Source organism: Leptosomus discolor, chromosome 6 (assembly GCF_034619465.1).
Source record: "Leptosomus discolor isolate bLepDis1 chromosome 6, bLepDis1.hap2, whole genome shotgun sequence".
Taxonomy (NCBI): domain Eukaryota; kingdom Metazoa; phylum Chordata; class Aves; order Leptosomiformes; family Leptosomidae; genus Leptosomus; species Leptosomus discolor.
In genome coordinates, this window is record NC_141396.1 from 46087629 (window position 1) to 46109176 (window position 21548).

A 21548-nucleotide genomic window follows, 5' to 3' on the forward strand; every position below is an offset into this window, starting at 1 on the left:
TCCCCAATTTTTATAGCTCTATGCCGTTCCTTTATCATTCATGTCGCACCTGTAGACTAACACTCCATATATGTTATGAGTATTTTCCATGATGTAAGATTATATGTAGAACTGAGCAAACAATGGATTGTTCAGTTTAGTGGCTAAACCAAAGATTTAGAAGGTTAGGGGAAAAAAAAGAATATCTATGGCCTTTTCATTAAGTGCAAGTTTCTTTCTGGGCAACAGTTTTCTTAAATTAAAATGAAATGTTTTCTTTTGGTTTTGGATATCTTAGCTCTCTGCCAATTTTTCATAACATACTCAGAAATAAGCTTAGTACTTATGGAAAACATTTCAATTCCCTATGATTCCTCTCATTCCCGTTGTGTGACAAATCCACATTGGTGTATCGAATATTTCAGTTTTCCACCGCTGACATTTTCATACATGGGCTCATTCTTTTGCTTACTGTGGCTCACGATCCATTTTAATGTTGTAACTTCTCACAGATACCTTCAGAGTAACTCAGTGAGCAAAGTACAACTGATTATTTTTTTTTAATTGAAATTTTTGTCCTAATTTATTTGGAGTGTATTCAACAGTATGTTAATTTTTTTCCTTATAGGATTCTTGATCTGTTGTTAGAAGAAACAGGCGAGAAAGAAAATTTGCCGTATTTTCTCACGTGTTTTCTGCTTAGAATATTTTTTCTGTATGTTTGGATTTTCGTGGAATGTTGTGAATGGGTGAGGGGAACAAAAAATATATATAATACTACGTGCTGTATAAAATCAACCATCATGGTATCTTTCTACTTACTGGTGACGAGAGTACCACTGAGGAGTACAATCAGGCAAAAACCTATATATTTTTACGTACTGTCCCACATAATCAACATGTGTAATGAAATAATACGTAATGAAAATTTCTCATTTTACCTGAAATGCCAGCTTTAAACACTTCTTAGGCTGCTCATTAGGAGACATTGTTTTACTCTATACTGAAACTCCCTAGAGGGAAGTTTGAACACTGTTCTTGGAAACAGTCTTCTCCAAATTCAGTACTGATTGACTCAAAGTCAGATTTTGGCAAACCTGTAATTTTGATGAAAAAATAAGAAATAAGCAAGATAATATTTTGAATGTCCTTTCTTTTTCTTTGTTCAAAGTGGTTTCTAACTTTTTTTTGTAGTTGTTAAATTGCAGGTCAACCCTTAGAATTGAGAACATATTCTTTAATACATTTTTCTGATTAAAGAGAATTTCTATGTTCTATTTAAGAATGTTTGGTAAAAAATGAATCTTCTAAGTTGCAACTTCTGTGTGAACCTTTGTTTGATTGTTGGGGTTGTTGATGCTGAAGTTGTATTTCATAGTTAAAACACACTTTGTTTTGATTCAGTTTTTATCCTGGTGTAAGATTTTTGGTCAGAATGAGTGTGTACTCTGGAAAGCTGATTTTTAACACCACAATTCTGAATAAGATTTTAGAATATTTAATTTGACTATGCTATGCACCACTAGAGCTCTAAACTGCAAAACATTCTTAGGTTGACAGTGCATCTTAAATATTGCATTTGGGATTATCAGAACTGTTTCAATTACTGTGACTTGAAATCATGCACTCGGTGCACTGAAGTAAAAAACAATTTCTGTAAGTTTCTTTAATCATCTGACAGTTCAGAAATGGCTGAATCTCATGTTTGGCCCTAGTGTTTTATGTGCAAGTTACTAAGTTACTCTCGTTTTGTGACACAGTTTGCACTCATTTTCAGAGATGATCAAAAATAGTTGTTGTAAAGCAGATCCTCATATTAAATACCGTACAAGGGGTTTCTGGGTGGTTTACACACTCAGAGCAGAAGTTTCTCTAAGCTCTTAAAAAGAAGTTAAATGTCTTATAAAGGCTTTAAAAGCTTATGCATTACACAAATGTTGTATAACAGTGATTTTCTCAGTTTAAAATATTCTTATTTTCTAAATGATGTCCTGTAATTATGAGCAGAATAGAGCCTTTAGCCTGTCTACTTTCCAATAGGTCATGGAACCTTTTTTTATGGAATGTGAACAACAGATATACTGGGGAAACAGTCGTGTTGGTGCTGAACTGAATTTTCTTCCAGGCAGAACTTCCTACCTTGGAAACTTTGGGCCAGACCAATACAATAGTCTAGACACGTGTAATGCACCATTAAAAGAATGAGACCAAAAAATTCAGCTGGAAGCAGCAAATCACTGAAGCCATGGTGTATAATAGCTAAACAAATAAAAAAGAGCATCCTTTGATTTAATTACAACATTGATTTAAATGTGCTGTTGGTTTTAGTTGGAGAGAATCCCAAGGAATGTCCTGCCCTCACTGATTTCGTGTGTGAGAATGAGAATTGCATAGAGTCTCGTTTCGTCTGCGACTACAAACCAGACTGTGAAGACCTATCAGATGAAGCTGACTGCAGTAAGTATCTCTTTGTGTATTAATGTAATCTCCAGTTAAAATTATAACTTTAAATTCTGTAGCACAGCTTAGGTGAATTCACATAGCTAGTCAGAAGATAATTACTAGCAGGTTGCATGCTCCTCAACACAGAAGGTCTGACATTTTCAGATCCTCGAAAACATTTGCTGCAAAAAGTAGTTAAGCATAATTTAGTTACAAAAGTGTAATTTACTTAAACCAAAGATTAAATATAAAAAAAAACCAAAACAAACAAACAAACAAACCAACCCACCAGCTCCGTGTCTTTGTTTATTTACAGTCACTGTCCAGACCAGACTTTTGGAGTAGGAAGCTTAAGCAGTCCGTATATACAGTTCAGTGATCAGTCTAATTCTTAATCTTTGAGATGGAGGGCCAAATTCTGCCGTAACGCAGTTATGATCAAAACCAACCTTGGTGGATATATTAAATGCATCGCACGTATCAATTCAATGCTTGCATTCTGATGAAATCCAAGTCCTCCAGTGAAATTACCCAATGCTTGGTGGTCCCTTGAAAATCAAAAGCATTTTCTCTTGCATAGGGTTGCTAAATGCTTTAGCTGGACAGGGTTACAAAAATAATGACCCTTTATTGGGTGATGTAAATTATATCATTTTAGCCGGACAGCAGACTTACAACCTAGAATACACATGAAGATGTCACTATAGAATACTTAACTTGGAGCTTCTCCCTCTTTATTTTTTTCATAAAAGTAAATAACAGTTCTGAAGTACATACGCTGAATCTGGTGTCTCTGTTTGTGGCTTCTACCTCCTGCAGTGCTCTGCGTTACAGTGAATTTTGTGAGTCATATTCAAGGAAACGAATCTACGTTGAACACTACCTTTAAAAGACTAGCTTTTTTTCAAGTAGATTCCATGAAAAGATACATTTTAAACAGATAATCTGTATTTCTTATATAAAATATTCCTATTTTTTTAGGAGTTAGACAAAGTAAGTGCAGCAAAATATTCTGTAAACTCACCCTTGTAACATTTTACAGACCTAACAGAAACACAGTAAGTCTGAATTACTGTGCAACATAAAGTGCTCTGTAAACATATTCAGAAAATTACTAAGGCACTTCATTTATTCTGTAAATATTGTTACAGGATACAGTAGCTTCATGGGGTGGGGGTGTGTGTGCTGTGTTGACTGGAAGGGCTCTGATAGCATCAAGTCTTTTTTCTTAGTCAGGTAATAGATGGAAACATTTCAGGCCATAAATGATCTTGAACCACAGTAAAGCAACACAGGCTATGCTATACTGCAGAAATGCTTTTACAAGGGAAGAAAAAAAAATTACTGATATTCACTTTCAATAAATAGGGTGAAATATCCTTTTATTGTAGGTGGAAAGGCTGTAGTTACATCAAAATGTTTTACTCAGTCTTTAGTCTTGCTGTTGCTGCAGAACTGACAAAATATGAAGTTAACAATAGAGGAGAGATACTGTAATCTGGCATACAGAATACCCAGATAAGCCTCAGATATAATATTTCCATATCTGATACATCTTGATGCCAACAAATGAGGCCTTTTCCCTGAGCATATATCTTATAGATGGGAATGAACAACATTAATGGGCACATAATACCTTCTAGATACAGAAAACTGTTTTTTTAATGAAAAGGCAACAGGAGCTGCTTAATCAGAAAAGAAAGCAGAACAGGCACAGAGAAAGCCTTTCACGGTCTAACCTGCCCCATCACAAGTGGTTACAGCCACATTTGTCTGCAATTTTCTCCATTTCTCTGAGCTCAAGGTCTGAGCTTATTTCACATTCTATTATAGTTTTATAGCAGTGTAACTCCCAAGAAGTAAATGGACCATCATCTACTTGGCAGCAATTCCTCTGTGCAGGATTTGCAACAGAACTGGATGAAATTAATTGTATCCACATAGGCTGGTGGACCCTTTTTTTTTTTTTTAAATAAACTCACAGAAATTACTTACTGTATGCTTCATTCAGTCCAGTCAGGCAATCTTGCAAAATTTTCATTCTCTTCAGTAAACTGCTGGAAGTACTGAGGTGAAAAAAGCACACATGAAAGCAGTTTGAGTTTTCATGAATTGCAGCCAATTATACATGCAGATTTGATTAATAGTAAACCTCAGTGATGATGAACCAGCTAGAGGAGTGCTTGAATTATTGAAATAAAAGTAATTTTTCAGATAAATAGAACAATCCTGATGGCTTCTACACAGACTCTTTTCACCCATAAAATATGAAGTACCCAGCAAGTGCAGACATGTTGGGTGACTCAGTCAACCTTGTAAATACTGTTCATAAATATTTATTAATAATTGCCTTCTGAACACACTGTTAAGATATTAGGGTAAAATTCCTGAAGCCAGGTAATCTATTATGAACGGTATAAATACTAAATGCATTTGGACTTTGATCTTGTTAGAACTGTACAAGAAAATTGTACTTGCTTCAATTAATGAATTCCCTTCTTTGCCCTACCTGTGTGTGAGGGTGTTTGGTGTTGGAGTTAAGATTTATTAAGCTTACATAATGCTTGTAATGCAGTGTCAGTGTGGATGCTTGGTGCATTTTTGTATTCCTTTCATGATTCCCAAAGGTCATGCTGTGAATAACACTAACACAAGCACAGAACCGTTGATGTGGGAAGCACCTTTGGAGGACATCTGTTCCAGCCTCCTGCTCAAAACAGGGTTCACTGCAACAGGTTACCCAGAGCTATGCCGGTCAGGTTTTGAATATCTCCAAGAATGGAGACTTCACAACTTCTCTGGGCAACCTGTGCCAGTGTTTGACCAGCCTGATAGTAAAAAAACAAAAGCTTTTTCTTAACCTTCAAAAGTGCTTCCTGTATTTGTGCCCATTGCCTCTTGTCCTGACGCTGGACACCACTGAGAAGAATCTGGCTTTGTCTTCTTTACACCCTCCCAGCAAGTATTTATACACACTGATGAAATCCCACTGAACATTCTCTTCTCCAGGCTGAACAGTCCCAGCTCTCTCAGCCTCTTCTCATGAGAGACGCTTCAGTCCCTTGCAGTACAATAAGAGTACAGGACATTCCAGAACAGTAGAGATCCTTCTCCTAGCATTCAGTGGGGTATAGGTTATTCGCTGGATCAAAATTGTTCTTCTTTTAAGAGATTTGTCTTAGATATTTAACTAAGGTTACATGCTTTTACAGGAAAGCTAGTCAACAAGGTTACAGTGTGTGTGCAGTCTTGGTTACACAAAACAGGTTTATGATAATGATGAGGTATTTTTACAAAGAATGGTATCAGTTGCGCCTGTAGTATCGAAGTAGAATATAGGAAAAAAACCCAAAAGGGATTACTAAAAGGTAATTTGTTTTTTAATCTGTGTCTTTTATACCTAGAAAAATATACAGAAATAGTTTTATTTTAATGTTGCAGAATACGTCTAGATCGAGAAACACACTCTAAATGGTTCTGAAATAGTCATAGTCAGACCCGTTTCTGAAATACACGACTGACTGTGACATTTAATTGTTTGGAACCTTTTCCCAGTGTCCTCTCACAGGGGTAGTCTTCGCTCTCACTCAGCAGTTGTGTAGCTGCCTCTGCTTTATAGCTAAGGAAAAAATCTTTAGAGGCCAAAGAAGAGTTTGTGATGCTATTTGATCATCTCTAACACAGCATTTGTATAATTTTGTGGATTAATTACTTTTCCAAAGTCACCTGAAACATCGGAAGTGGATCTAGAAATGGGATTTAACAAAGCTCTCCTGAATTCAGTTAGTGTCCTAGTAACTAGAACCTTCTTGTCATAAAGCTGCCTTCAGGCATAACATTCACAAGGATGAGACAACATATATTCATGAAATACATCACTGTGGAAGTGGAGTCCAGTTATGCTGGCTCATTGATTGGGAATCATTCTGTCCATTAACCTTGAATGTTAACTAAAATTGGTGAAGTCATCTTTTTCTTCTCAAGACTTACATGGGCATATATCTGTAATAAAGTTTAAGTTTGTTTAAAACTGCCTAGGAAGCAAAGGGTGATTTTTTTTCTTTCCTCACTAACCACCACATATTGTTTATGTCAGCACATGGAACACAGGGAATCACAGCATTAGCCAAATAGAATCCTTCTCATTGCCAAGTACGGTATGTTCGTTATAGCCTTTTACATATAAGAACTGGGATAATAATTTAATTCTTGCTATATTTTCAGGTTATTACACAAGTATTCCTGGAAGCTGTAACTTTGAAACACAAGATCAAGAATGGACCACTGTATGTGGATTAACACAAGACCCTAGTGATGATTTTGACTGGGATATTAGCAACAGCGCTGTCATAGGACAAACGGGTCCTGATACTGACCATACACCAGGTATTGGCAAGTGTCCTACATCACTCTTGGGAAAATGAAATATTCACTGAATTAAAAAAAACAATTCTATAGATTAATGCCAAGATAACTGCAAATCTCAGTGTGATCAGCTGTGCAGACAAGTCATAGTGAGCAATTAGCGCAGTTCACAAAGCAGTTCCAACAAGCATTTAAAATGTTTACTTTTATATTAAAATTACAATAGAGGGTATGTATCACAAAAAAGTCATGCAAAAAGTATATTAAATGTTTATCAACTTAAGTCTCGTCATTTATACTGTCTATACTTCTAGTTCTGTCTGAACACAAAACCAAACAGCTTGGCATAGTAGCCTATTACCAACCTTTTAAATCATTGCTTCAGCAGCACTATATTTTTATAGATTGCTCTCTTCAGAGTGGTTCTGATTATATCATTCTTTATACTCCACTTCAGCTTGATGCATTTGTTTAGTAATTTCCTAGACAATGAACTGCTAAATATAATGTGAAGATACTAATTAATCATCACATCTGGAACACAACAGACCTCTTTCTAAAACAGTACAGCATGCCTGAACAAATGCAGCAACTGTCTGCAATGATCTTATTAATTCGAAAACTTTTAAAGAACTACGGATATAGAAATTTTAATACAATAAAAAGAGGATATATTTGGTGATAATCATGGGTCATAAGACATTCCATCAGGTCTTACTCAGAAATGTTGTGACAGTGAATCCATACACTGCTGAAGGTCTGAAAACCTTTGGATAAACAGAGATGCAAATAATAGTCCAGTCACCCATTTCTCTCAGGTCACCTGAGCACAATGTGTAGAGCTTCTATTAGGCAGCACCTTGACCGAGACCATCCAGTGACCCTGACTGTGCTATAGACAATCTCTGGAAAACCTTGTTGCTTTGTAAGCATTTTTACAGGCAGCTCCGTGAAAGTGTTAGCTTTCTGTTTTCAATATCAGCTTGCACCCGGACAAAACAACGTTAGGACATGTTGCTAACCTCTAGCTAAGTCATGTTTTTTCTGAGAACTCAGCTTAATCTGTTGTTTTCTTTCCCTCTCCCAGTCACCAGCTTTGCAATTTTCTCACCAATTATTAGTATTTTGTTCATTCCTTATAGAAGGCCCTAATACTTGTCATTTCTGTAAGTGTAACTGCAGTGTGAACAGAAAACATTGGACTGATACTTGTAGAAAATGGTCATCTGACTAATAGGGATGAACAGATGATGGAAGCATTCAATGCGGTTTCTGCCTCAGTCTTTAATAATACGGATAGACCTTGGGCTGCCTGGTCCCCTGAGTCAGAGGACCACGAGTGTGAGAACAGTGATTTGGCATTTGTGGGTGCTGAAATTGTCAGGGACCAGCTGTATCAGCTGAATGTTCATAAGTCCATGAGGCCTGATCGTATTCATCCCAGAGTATGGAAGGAGCTAGCAGATGTTATGGCAAGATACCTCTTGGTCATCTAACAAAGGTCTTGGGAGTCTAGGGAGGTCCCTGCTGACTGGACTAGCCAGCCGACATTATTCCCATCTACAAAAAAAGATGTGAGGGAAGACCCAGGGAGCTACAGACCTGTTAGACTAACATCAGTTCATAGGAAAACTATGGAGAAGATCATACTGTGTACTATTGCAAGGCTTTTAAAGAGTATGCAATCATCAGGCACAGTCAGAATGGGTTCACAAAGGGAAAGTCCCGTTTGACTAACTTGATCTCCTTCTATAATAAGGCCACCGGCCCAGTGGATGAAGGGAAGGTGGTGGATGTAGTTTGTCTGGATTTAATAAGGCTTTTGATACTGTCCTTCACAGCATCCTTCTGGACAATTGTCCAACTGTGGGATGAGTGGGTTCACGGTGTGCTGGGTGAAGAACTGGCTGAAGGGCAGAGCTCAATGTGCAATCATACACTGGTCATTCAAGAATGGCTGTGGTCCTTCAAGAATGGCTGACAAGCAGTGTGTGTGGATGCACATAAAATGCTTAAGGTTCCTACCTAAGACTTTGGTTTAACTTACCTCCCTGACATTGGCTTGACAGAAATCGTAATATAGAATTGTTTCCCTAGATGCCCCTTCAAGACGTTGTCGATAAACTACTACCAGAGTGCTTATTGATTATTAAGAGAATGAAATTTATTGATAGGCAATTACAGTTATCTGTGTTATGTAGACAACAAGCTATAATTATATATTGTATTATATAAATATAGAATATATTCCATAGATTAGATAATATAAAAAATCTGGATAGAATATTAATTTCCATCATAAATGTATGAATCTCTATTTGAGAAGTGTTTAACTTTCGTTTCCAGAAGCTCTGATGGTTAGAAACCCTATTTTAATTTCCATCTAATCAGCAAATTGTTAATATTCAATGTACAGGTATCACAATCTCTACTGTTTTTCTGTTGAATTTGTAAGCAGCTTGATCTCCAGGTTTTTACTCTTTTGGGGGGCTTTATGTGTCCCCAGTCAACAGAGACACCTTATCAGTGGGTGGCTGTAACTGTCCTATTTGTTTATCCTCCCTTTTCCTTTAGAGGATTCTGCACATGCTGCAGGAACTTCTCACCTGATCATGAGGGAACTGCTTAACAGCCACAAATCACAGTTTTTCATTTCAGAGAAAGCAGACACCCGTACTAGTTTGTGTTGCTATTGCAGGCTGTAAATGTGGAAGTCCATTCCTCTTGGAAAGGGACAGAACAGACAGGTAGAGGTAGAAACTATTGCAGCTGTTCCAGGCAAGCTGTTCCTTGCAAATCAGTAGTCTGACTCGCTTTCTTGCTGTTCCTTTGATGCAGTGTGATGACAAAACAACCAGTAGCCCTTGGCTCTTCAAGGAGATTTTGTGCGCTTTTCTATTTCAGTTTCTCGCATTTAATTTGTTTTATTTTGCTTCTGTGAAATCACCCAGCAATTGTAAGAAAAACAAAGTTAATAAAAAGCAAAGAAAAAGAAAAACAAAATTAGAGCAAATGTGTTTGCAAAATTACCCAGATATGTAACTTACTTGTAAATTACCTGGGCAAGAAATATTCACATTAGCTGTAGAGAAATCACTTGTCAGAATTGTCAACAGCCTAGATACTGATGATCTGTAATGTCCAGAAGTATCTAACAGCCCGCTCCTGACCCAAATCCAATTCCTCCTTGTTCCAAACTCATTTCTTCTAGTTACTAAGTATATAAATTCATTGTACAGAGCATGCATGCCATTATAGCAATATAATGAAGCCTGGGATATTATACCAATTTTGTATTAAGTGTATTAGCACAACTTCGTGCAGAGGAATCTCGTATTGGTTTAAATGTGTTTTATATTGCCCATCTAGCACAACTTAAATTGACATTAGAGCTTTCAGATGGATACAAATATTAATTTAACAAAACTAACTTATTGCATTGGTACAGTCTCTGGGAGAAGATAATCCCTGTGATTTGAAAACAAAGACTTTTAGTGATAAATAGTAACTATGTTTCACCTGTTTAACATTCTGCAAGATAAGCAGTGTGTAGCTTATACAGGTCTCAAATGTAAAAATATTCCTTTCCAAATCATTATTTCTTGCTCAAAACCAGCACACTTTCAAAATTTTGCCACTGCATCCGTGAGCTATATGAATATTCAGAGCATGTAGCTGATCAAGCGTTTCAACCCCAAAAACTTCAGCCAAATGGAAACCCAAACTTCTTTACCTTTAGCTATATATCATATATCGTTTTGCCATACATCTTATATCATGTACCAAGGAGCCAGGCACTTTGGTCTTCCAGTTTGCTGGTCGCTATGCAACCATATGGGACCATTCTATTTATGAAGAATATAGTATATCCATGTCATTATAATCTTTCAAATAGTTTCTTCTCCTCTGAGAAAAACTTCTGTTTCTTGAAAAAGCTTGAGGTGTTATATGACACACAGATAACCTCACCTGAAAATATCATCTCAAATAAGATTGCTTCAAAGACAGCAAGAGAAATTAAGATAATTTCCTTGATAGCCATTGCTATTTACAAATAGACCAAATTCTGGGTTTCCTTTGACTGAAATTCATGCTGAATAATTCTCACTCTGAACAAATGATCATTTGCAAGTCTGTAAGAATGGCGTGTCAGATAACATTTTGAAAGCCCATTACATAGCTTAATTTTCTGAGTGAAAGGCCTAAAATTGCAATCAATTTTAGGTAGAAATAACTGCAGCTCACTTGAGATGGGAAATAATTTTTGGTATTTTCACCCCAGTTCAAGTGGGTCTGACTCTAGAAGTAACAGAGCGATAAGCAGCTCTCTGGTTTTGCTTTCTTAAAATCTGCATTTGCCACCTTACTAATAAGAACTGCTAGACTGTATCTCTCATTGATACTACAGCTGTAAAAAAAAATTCTTATATTTGTTCTAACACAAATTGATTTTAGTACTGGAAAAGTACTAAAGGAGAAGGATATCATTTGCCTTCTAGGTATTATAATGAGGCTGCGACCTGGGCGACTTTCAGCAGTCTACCAGAAAACTTAGCAATCATGCCTTAGCATATGATGCTTATACTATTTTAATAATTTTTCAATATATGGGAAAAACAAAATTTTAGCAATTAAGTTGGGTCCATCACTATCCAGTTTGATTTACAAATATTTCTTTCCTTTCCAGAATAGCAATTAATTCATTGAACATCTCTTCTGTGCATCTGCCTTGAGACCATTACAATCCCTTTACAATCATACCTTCTTAAAAGTTACAGCCCACACAGATGTAGTGGCTGTTGACAGGTGGTAAGGATGAAGATCACATCTTCATTTCATCCATTGATGCTTACCGTAACACTGTTGCACCTCCTCTCTACAGGACCTTGACCCTCATCAAATAGCAGCATGTATCCAGACAGCTGCACCCCTCTTAAGTAGGTCTTAAACTCCACCCTCAGCCTACCAGGATTAAAAAACCAAGCAACAGTTACAAAAGTGAAGGGGGTTCAGACAGGAGTGAACTGACCTTAGATAAAATATGCTACCTGCATCTTGACACACCTTCCTAGCCCCTCCCAGCCCCTGTCTAACTTGATGAAAGTCTCAGTCACTCTGAAGCCTTCGCCTTGTAAAGTACTGCAAAGTTAAGCTAAACCTTTGTTTTTGAGCCTGATTACGGTCTTGAGATAGAAGAATGAGATTTGGGTTGGGTTGGTTTTTTGTCTTGGGTTTTTTTTTCCCCCCAGAAGAAGCTGCTTTGATGTAGTTAACCATTCTACAGCTACTCTGGCTGCAGCTAAGGCATCACTTCCATACCAGATTAGAAAGAGCACACTGTGCTTTACCTAGTACTCTGTCAGTGAAGTTACAAGGAGATCAATCTGGAAAGATGTCAGAACTGCATTCCCAATGAAAACTGAAGAAAGCACTAGAACAAAAAGACAAAAGCTTGATCTGGTTTTAATGAATGGGAATTCATCCTTTTACATTAGGAAAAAGAATTGAGCAATAGGGTTGACTCTTTCTTTGGAGTAGTTCCACTACTCCAAAACAACTACTAACTCAGCTCTGATCTTCAGGTGTTGCTGCTTTTGGATTTAGGAGGAAGTTGTCTGCTAAGGTCTTCTATGTATTGCTACTCAAGGCAGCCCCAATAGGTGCCCTCCTCTTTGGGAAAAATATCTTCACTGCAGCAGGTTTCATCACACTCTTCTCTCCATGCAGGACCAAACCTTGCTTTTACCATAGCAGATGGAATTAGAGGGATGACAAAGAAATGGGTCACTACTAGTTAATACAAAAAACTGAACAAGCCAGCAGCTTGATTTGCCTATTCAACCACTTCCTTTTGTGGTATGTGTTCATTTTGTGTGATAGGTCCCTTTTGGGGTGTAAGAGGGTGGCATCTTTTTCTGCTTGGAACTGAACAATGAATTGTCTTTTATGCTACCTTGTGGTTCTTCAGCAGCAGCTGTACAGTAAAAGACATGGATATCTTGGCCCATTATCAAGCCTCAGGGCTTCGATATGTTCCCTACTGCCATGCTGCATGACAGAGAATTTTCCTGGGTAAGAGCTATGAGCAAAGGTGCTCCTGACTCCTACAATGTCAACATTCAAACAGATCCTTAGAATCTGTGGGTCAATGAGTGTGTTTGCAACAGGTTTTAAATTTGTTATTCAAATATAGATCAAGTATTTACAGAAGGATGAAAAAGGCAGACTGACCTCTGAGGAAGGTTATCTTAATATTGTTTGTAAAAACCATACGTACACAAAGTATTAACACAGAATAGCTCTGTACAATCAAGGTAAGTTATATGAGTACATGGTAAAAGGTACCAGCATCTGTGTCTGTAAAAATGCTTATGCTCTGAAGCATAAAGTAGTATTGAAAATCTATAAATGTTTTTTATCTTTTTATTAAGGTAAAGGACAGCATTTTTTGTATGTAAACTCGTCTGCCCAGAAGGAAGGAAACAGAGCAAGGATAATTACCACCAAACTCTTCCCAGCTAGCCTTGGGGTCTGTAGGGTTCGGTTCTGGTTCTGGATGTTCGCTTCTAGGCAAACAGGAGTCTTAAAGGTAAGAGAAAAAGCACGTCTACTGAATTATGATATAGTAGTATTTGCTTTAGTAGTAGTTGCATTTCTGCATCTAGAATGATTAAAATCTGAGCTTATATTAGCAGTACTTCATCACAACTTCACTGCAGTTACACCTATATACAAAACTTTTGCCAACAAGATCAAGTGACAATTCTGTTTAATTCCACTTGAAGTCCTTTTGCTACATATGTAAGAATTAACTTCGCATGTTTGACTATCGTACTTAAACCTACTAAACATCAGTGCAGTTCTTCTCTGCACAATTCACTCTTTAACCTAAAATAGAACAGTTAGCAATGCTTAGGACAAAAACAAGATGTGGTTTAAAAGAGAAGTTTTAAACATGTAAATGTCACCATGTATGGACAGGGTTTGATTAAAATAACTGGAAATAAAGCACTTAACCATAGTAACAATTACAGCTCAAGCTTCCATGAAAATGTCTTCTTGCTGTTTCCCAAGCATCCTTAATGGGCACCTTTTAGTTGTTAAGTGCTCTAGTAAAAGACCAATCAGTGATGTGAGCCCTTGGCAAACAACTCATTTCATGTGGCTCAGTGAATAAATATGTTACACAGTGCCTTTTTTAGACATCTGAGCAGGACTCCTATCTGTGGCAGTTTGTTAAATTTTGAAAATACAGGTAATGTCAGTTTTACTATGCGTGAATAAAAACGCTCAAAATGTATTCTTCCTGAAGATACTTCAGTCACTTAAGATGAATTTTTAAGAAGTGTTTGTATTGCAATCTTGTAATTTTATTATCTGAATATAGCACAAAGTTTGCACATTAAGATTAAGAAAACAAAACAGTAGGTAAAGGTCAAGAGCAGTTCCAGATTAAATCAAAGTAAAAATCAATCAGCAATTGCTGTTTGGTTCTATTGGTAACTGAAATATTGTGAGATTATCTATGATTATCTGTTTGCTTAAATTCAAACATCCTGGACATGACAGTATGCAAGAATGCAGACAAGATTTTTTAAAGGATCTTGTGAAGTTTCTCAAGAATCACAGAATGCTCAGCAGTAGTGAATAAGTACATGTGTGTGGCCCTTGTGCAAGTTAGTAGGCAGACAGCCAAACAAAGTCTGCTTTTTAATATTTTTTTGTCATTTCAAACAGGCTAGTTTAATTAACTCTCATTGCCTTCAATTTCATAAAGAGATCCATAAAGAATTGCCTTACTCCCACATACAAATGAGGTTCTCTGTTTATGGCTTTGCAACATATACTCTCTATGTAGAAACACATAACAATATTCATAACATACTCAGCAAGAAATTATCACCCCATCACAGACCCAGCTTACCCTTATGGGCATTTTGCTTTTTTCTATCAAACTAATACTCTATTTCAGCATCAACTGTTTCTGTTATTAAATCAAGAATATAAATGAACTGTAAGAAAAACAACAAAACCAACAGCAAAACTTCAAAAGCAACAGCTCAGTGAAGATTTTGTTCATGTTCCACTGGAGGTGCAAAAAGTCAAACTGTAATAGGAAGCCTGAATAATGTGTTAGAATATAATAACATCAGCACAAAAGCTGATGTTATAGCTGTTATCTGAAATACAGCTATCTGGTCAAGTCTGAATTTAAAAAAAAAGTGCTTCTCTGAAGAAAGAGAAAGAACATACCAAGAAGTGTGATTAACATGACACACAGGGAATCTGAAAAAAAGAAAGATAAAAATGAAGGATGTATTGGTATAGGAAGTAGATATAGTAGAACTACACAAAATAATTGAAGTTATGGGAATAATCCTATTTTTACCTAGAAAAAGAAGTAGTCACTGAAAACAGAGAAAATGAAATTAAACATGCTTCTTTTCTGTATTCACAATGCACATTTCAGTTGCACAATTCTATTGTCATAAGCTCCATAATTTGTTCATAGGGAAAGCAAAAGCACAAGCTATTATTGTTATCTTTAAAAAGGAGACCAAGTTTACTGCAATTCATGCATTAACATAGAATGGATGCTATTTAAAAGAGATCTGAACATCAGCCAACAGGAGAAAAAAGTTGTTTCATAATGATTAAGTACAAAAGCATTAGCTCTCCTTAGGAGTAAATAGTAACAGCCTTTGAGAGGTGAGTTATTCAGCACTAGATACATGACTAGTCTAATACATCAATTAATATGCTTTGAGCAAGACTAGCTCTCAGTGTAAACAATTTTTACTGCATTATGCTGCAAATGTAAATCAAAAAATGCATTTATCTAAGTTTTTACAACTATTTAGTTGCATTTAATGAAGCAAGAGAAAAGTTTCAGCAAGAAATGGAGGTGATTTTCACGAGTTTCATTCCAATGGGGATCTTATTGGTCATCTGTCAGAGAGACAGAAAATGTTCAGCTTTTATTAAGCCTGAACATTCCCCCTCTATCCATTTACTTCAGGTGTTTGTCATACAATTCAGAATTAAAACCAAAATTAATTCCTGATGTGATAGTAAAACTAATATATCTGTTTTCTGCCTTGGTATTTGTTGATTGTGGTGGTTTGGTCCCGGCCAGATGCCAGGTGCCCACCAAAGCCACTCTATCACTCTCACCCCCTCAGCTGGACAGGGGAGAGAAAATATAACAACGGACACGTGGGTCAGATAAAGACAGTTTAATGAAGTAAAAGCCGCACGCAGAAGCAAAAGCAGAACAAAAGATCTTATTCTCTACTTCCCATCAGCAGGCGATGTCCAGCCGCTTCCTGGGAAGCAGGGCTCCGGTACGCGTAGCAGTTGCTCTGGACGACAAACGCGAAACGAATGTCCCCCCCTTCTTCCTGTTTTCACCAGCTTATATTGCTGAGCAGACATGATGCGGTATGGAATATCTCTTTGGACGGTCTGGGTCAGCTGTCCTGGCTATATCCCCTCCCAAGTTTTTACCCACCCCCAGCCTACTGGGGAAATGTTGGGGAAGCAGCCTTGGTGCTGTGTGAGCCCGGCTCAGCAGTAGTCAAAACACTGGTGTGTTATCTAGCTACCACTGCACAGCACGGTGAGGGCTCCATTTCAGGCAGACCCATTACATTGATACTAATGGAACTGAGGTGTAGTAAAATTTGGTATAGGACAGGTCAATTTTACTGAAAATTAATGAATTTTTAATTAGTTCAAACTCATATTTAAAGGAATAAAGAGAAAAGACGTAGATAACTTAAAAGTGCTTCTCTATTATGTCACTGAATTGTGATACAATTTGCTAATCTGATTTATGGGCTTTAGAGAAACAATTTCAGTCTACCTCTGGCGTAGCTTCAGTCCTAGGAAGGTGTGCAATGATGACTGCCAAGGAACGTGAGGAGTTCAAAAGAGTGATCTCAAGGATGATGTAGAGCAGAAAGCAGTACCATTATTCACTGGAGTGAGTGGGAAGTTTCCTCAGCTGATGCAAGTCTCTGGTGCCTAGTAAAGTGAAAATACAGGTTGTCTTTCACAAGTTTTTCCTGCTTCCTTGGCTGGTGATTAAAGACTGTGTGTTGGGAATGATGGGAGAACACACCTCTTATTATGCATCCTTTAGTTCTGCATTGGATTCTTGGTTGTTAGTCTGCTCAGACAGAACATAGCACCTTCCAGCACACCAACAGGCAAGATCAGAAAGATAACAGGCTACCGTGAAAAGTCAGCATGAGAGTACAGGATAGCCACATGAGTCGTAACTGCTGATGACTAAGTAGAAAATTGCAGTTTATATTTTCTGACCTTCAGATGTACATGCACTTTCTCTATGCCCCAAATGAAACAGAAGCTGAAAAAAGAATTCGTAAGTTTCTAACAAATAGGACATGCTGTGCAGAATTAGAACTGAGTCATGATTTTAAGGCAGGAAAATGTGATTTGCTAAAGAATGGTGTTCACATATGGACTACAAATGAACCAGCTGTCAAAAGCACCTTGGAAAAAGTCCAAGAAGCAAGTATAAAAGCTTCACTCGTGCATTTGTTTCACGAAGATTATCATGCTAAATTCTTCTGAAAATCGCCATGAAGTGTGTATTGGGTATCTTGAGTCCTGAGCTTTTCACTCTGCAGTGAATGAAGTGATAGCTCTATTTCTGTTGGTTCCTAGTTTTTTATGATTTCAATTGTGTGTGTGAGTTAGAAATGGTGTCGGGACAGAATGAGGAACAGACAGATACTGTGAGTATTTAGTACAATACATGCTTGTTACTTTAAAATTAAAATGATGGGATTTAGCCCACAACTAAGTCAGTATTAGCTGGAGCAGTCTCCACACACTGATAAATACAGAGTTGTTCAATGGGACTTGACTACAAGATCTTTTTTCGTTACATGCCCTATAGTGGGATTCATCTTGCAAGCTTTTTCCTCTTTTAGATGTTCAATTGTTTCCACTAGCAGACTAGCTTGTACGCAATTCATAGGATGCTGTGTAGGGGGGTGTTGTAGTCTCTAGAGGCACTAAGCATCACACAGCTGTAGCTCCCCGGGGCTCTAGGAAGGTCATATCCGTGAGAATTTGCTCTACCTTTCATGTGCCATATGTCTTTACACAGGCCAGCAAAAATCTTGTATATGCTAAATGTGCTTCCTGATGCAGAACATGCTTCAAACTCTCAGTATCATGGGTAACCTCAGCAAAGAATACAGTATTACATCTTATAATTGTGTTTTCACTTTCTGTGGGCACAACCTCTGACAGAGTATCTGTATCGCTGGCTAAAGGAACAGACTCCTTGGACTTACCATTTTTCTGAACTCTATTGTAACCTCTTTTGAGTTAGCATATATATTTTAAATTATGTATTATACTTTCAGAAATTTCAGCTAAACTTTTTCGAAGATACATGAGAACACAGACACTTTGCTGACATAGTTACAGGTAGATAAAGACTTAGAGAAGTAAAGTAAAAGTATTCAGAAGAACTTTGGCGGAAAGTGGGACTGAAGGATTTCCCCAGGAGTGTATATGAGAAACGGAGCAGAGCTGTGGCCTCACCTGAGATTTCCGATGTGTCAGTTTAGAGATTTACACTAAATGCTATGTTTCCACAGGTTACCTATGTGCTTGTTACAAGAAACCATACACCAGGTTTAAACTATAGTCAAGCCTAATGGAGGACACAGCCACTCAAATTAACATAGTAACTAAGCCATAGTAATTACATATCTGCATACCCTTACTCTATGGTAAATATGAGTTAAATCTCAAAGCAAAGAAAGACAAGGCATATATAATTACCTTACATCTATGGGAACAGAAGCTGATGTCATTAAAATGTTGCATTTCATACCCAGTGTGACCTGCTGCCACCCCAGACCCATTGGCCAGCATACACACAGCAGGTTTCATGACGGATTTATTGTTTGTACTGACCTTGAGCTGCAGGGTTGATCTGTTTGTACACAGAATGACTCCACGCTCAAAGACCAGGCTCAGTATGGACATGATGCAATTTCTCTGTACATAGACAGAACTGCTCAAGCAGGCAGGGTGCTTAGAAATTTTTACGATTAAAAACTTCTCCTACCAATCCAACAAAAAGAAATGGAAAGAACCAACTAGTTTTAAATGATGGGCCAGTCTTTAACTGTCCTATTAAAAGAGTCTCTAGTATTGTCTTCAAATTCTTCCCCCTTCTCCAACAGCTATTTGTACAGCTGTGAGATTTTACCATGAGATATATTGAAAGCAATATTATCTCAACATTAAACTTCCAAAAGTAGAAAATACCACTGTATGATACAGGAATAGTAAAACCATGCTAACACTGTTATATGCTGTAAAATTCTAGATCAGTGAGATTGTTGTATTTCATGATTGGTAATACGGTGAATGGTTCCAGTGACACCCACCGGTGGTGTAACATAGTCCTAACCTCACATGTAGAGTTATTCTTATTAAGGGTTTCAACTTATTAAGGCATTAGAGCCTGATAATGTGATTAAATACAGCTGGTTTTCATTTTTTTTTATGGGTTGAATCAGCTATTTCTTCTCAACATGTGTCCTTTTAGCCCTGCAAGATGCATGCTTTTAAGAAGACAGCAACAAGACATTGTTGTTACGCCATCCTGTAACCGAACATCAGGCTTGACAAAATTAGGTCCTGATTTGGATTATTGTCTGTCAGTCTTCTTAATGCTCCTCTACTCCAAAAAATGAAATGATGTGCAAGAGTGTTCAGGCATCAGAGATATTTTAATCCATACACCAACTTCTGTGGTTCACTGTGCTATTTGGGCTTTTAGCTTATTTGTCCCACCAAGTTGGCTAGGAGAGTCAAAGGTATGTAGTTATACAGACTAATAGTATGGCTTTAAGTTTACAACTTTCTTGGGCCTCAGGTTTTGCATTTAAATAATTATTAAAATATTCAGTCCCTTAAAGAAATAGTTATCATCTGGAGTGGCTAGAATGTGCTTACTTTCATTATTCCAGTTCTTTTTAGTTATTTCTGAGCTGGTTTAGATTGTATAAAGATTTCGGATGCCTGAGTGGGAAGAGCAACTACCTGTGTAATCTCCAGAATTTCCTGAGCTTGGCATTAATTCGTCAGTTGTTGATTAACAGTGAATTAATTCATTGTCATTCTTATTGCTTTCACTATTTGATTATTTTATTTATTTATGGCTTTGCTAAATACGCTTGAGCTAATTTACTGTGAATGCCTGAAACATCGTATTTTTGTACCAGACAACAGACTTAAATCCCTAGAGGCTAAGCCTTTTATTTGTATACCTAAAATCTTCACCCATTCTATCAACCATAAGGAGGTCATCTTTTAGAGATGAAAGGATAGCTCAAGATCCTTCTCAGTATTTTCTTCAATGCTTAGATGGATTTGGGGCTAGGTCTTTACTCGTTAGCTTCTGTGTGTCAGGGTGAGACTATCTGTAGGCTTTCCAACTAATGAGTGTATTAGCAGTTCTTTTTATTTTGTTTTTACCGTAGCTTTTTATTTGCAGCTGAACTAGCATTAGCAAAAGTAGTTATCACCAATAAGATGTGGGTTTAAACCATGTCCAAGAGGGCCAGTCGTACTGAGGCAGGTAACCGCACTACTGGGCTTGGGCTCTGTCACTCTAGCTAGCTGTACTCCTGTGTTCCTTAATGCTGATTCAGTTGCATCTCCTGGGTTTCATTGTCAACAGGTATACACAGCTGAAGAACATGGAATGGATATTCTTATGTGGTCTTCTAGTAGAAATGAAGAAAACAAATGGATGTATGCAAATGTAGTCCTCTCCAGTAACAGCCCTTTCAGAGTTGCTTTTGAAGCTGAAGTGGGGTGTAGTGAACCTACAGAATTTGCTCTTGATGACATTTCTTTCACACCAGAATGCATCGACGGAGGTATGCTGTTACAGAAATACATACGATACATGTTTTCTTTTCAGAGGGCAGGGGAAAATTGTGGCATTTCACATTTCAATGCATATCACGTCTGGAAGGTTTTTCTTTGAAATTATTATGATACTGTTATGCTTCTACTTCATTCCAAAAAATGTAGAACAGAAATGGGCACAGCACAATCATTTAAAGAAGTATGCACTTTTCAAGGGAAAAAAAAACCTGTAAAGGAAATAAAGACCAGATCTATCTTATAAGACCCTCACAAAAAATTTTAACTAGCAAATTTTTCCCTGAAGGAAAGGAACCGTCATACCTACCAGAGGGACTCCTATGTATTTGTTGGCTGAGTGCAGTATCTGAATAAAGATATTTGCTCATGGATTGTGGAAAACAGTTTTGTGACATAACTAGCAGTTGAACATATGAGTAATTATAGCAACTCAGACTATTACTGTCATTGAGGGCTTGTTAGTGTTTTTATGAACCACGCTTGAGAGGGATCTACCATCACTCTACTGTATTGGTTTTTTCCTGTATGAAAATAGTCAAAGAAGGCTTTAGTTTGTGATGGAAGAGCTTTGTGAGTATCAACGGTGTTCACAATTATTTAAAAAAAGAAAATGGTTAGTTCTTTTATCTTTGATCTCTTTGTAAAATAACAGTATAGCAAATTTACCCCTCTGCCAGGCTTTTAGAGAATTTACAATCTCCCTTCTGCTACCCAAGCTAAGTGATTTGAACTGTGTAAATAACAAAACAAAAAGAGTTAAATTCTAATGCCTTATAATGCTATGATTATTCTGGGAGAAATGTAGTGGTTTA

At 37.2% G+C, this 21548-nt stretch overlaps 1 protein-coding gene across 1 annotated transcript in view; it reads left to right on the plus strand.

Annotated features, from left to right (window-relative positions):
- MALRD1 (MAM and LDL receptor class A domain containing 1) overlaps window positions 1–21548 on the plus strand; it is a 268374-nt gene that overhangs the window by 174359 nt on the left and 72467 nt on the right. The window contains exons 30-33 of the mRNA XM_086467325.1: window positions 2308–2436; window positions 6646–6807; window positions 13218–13375; window positions 20525–20726. Coding sequence (XP_086323451.1) covers window positions 2308–2436; window positions 6646–6807; window positions 13218–13375; window positions 20525–20726 — 651 coding nt within the window. The remainder of the gene's footprint in view (window positions 1–2307; window positions 2437–6645; window positions 6808–13217; window positions 13376–20524; window positions 20727–21548) is intronic.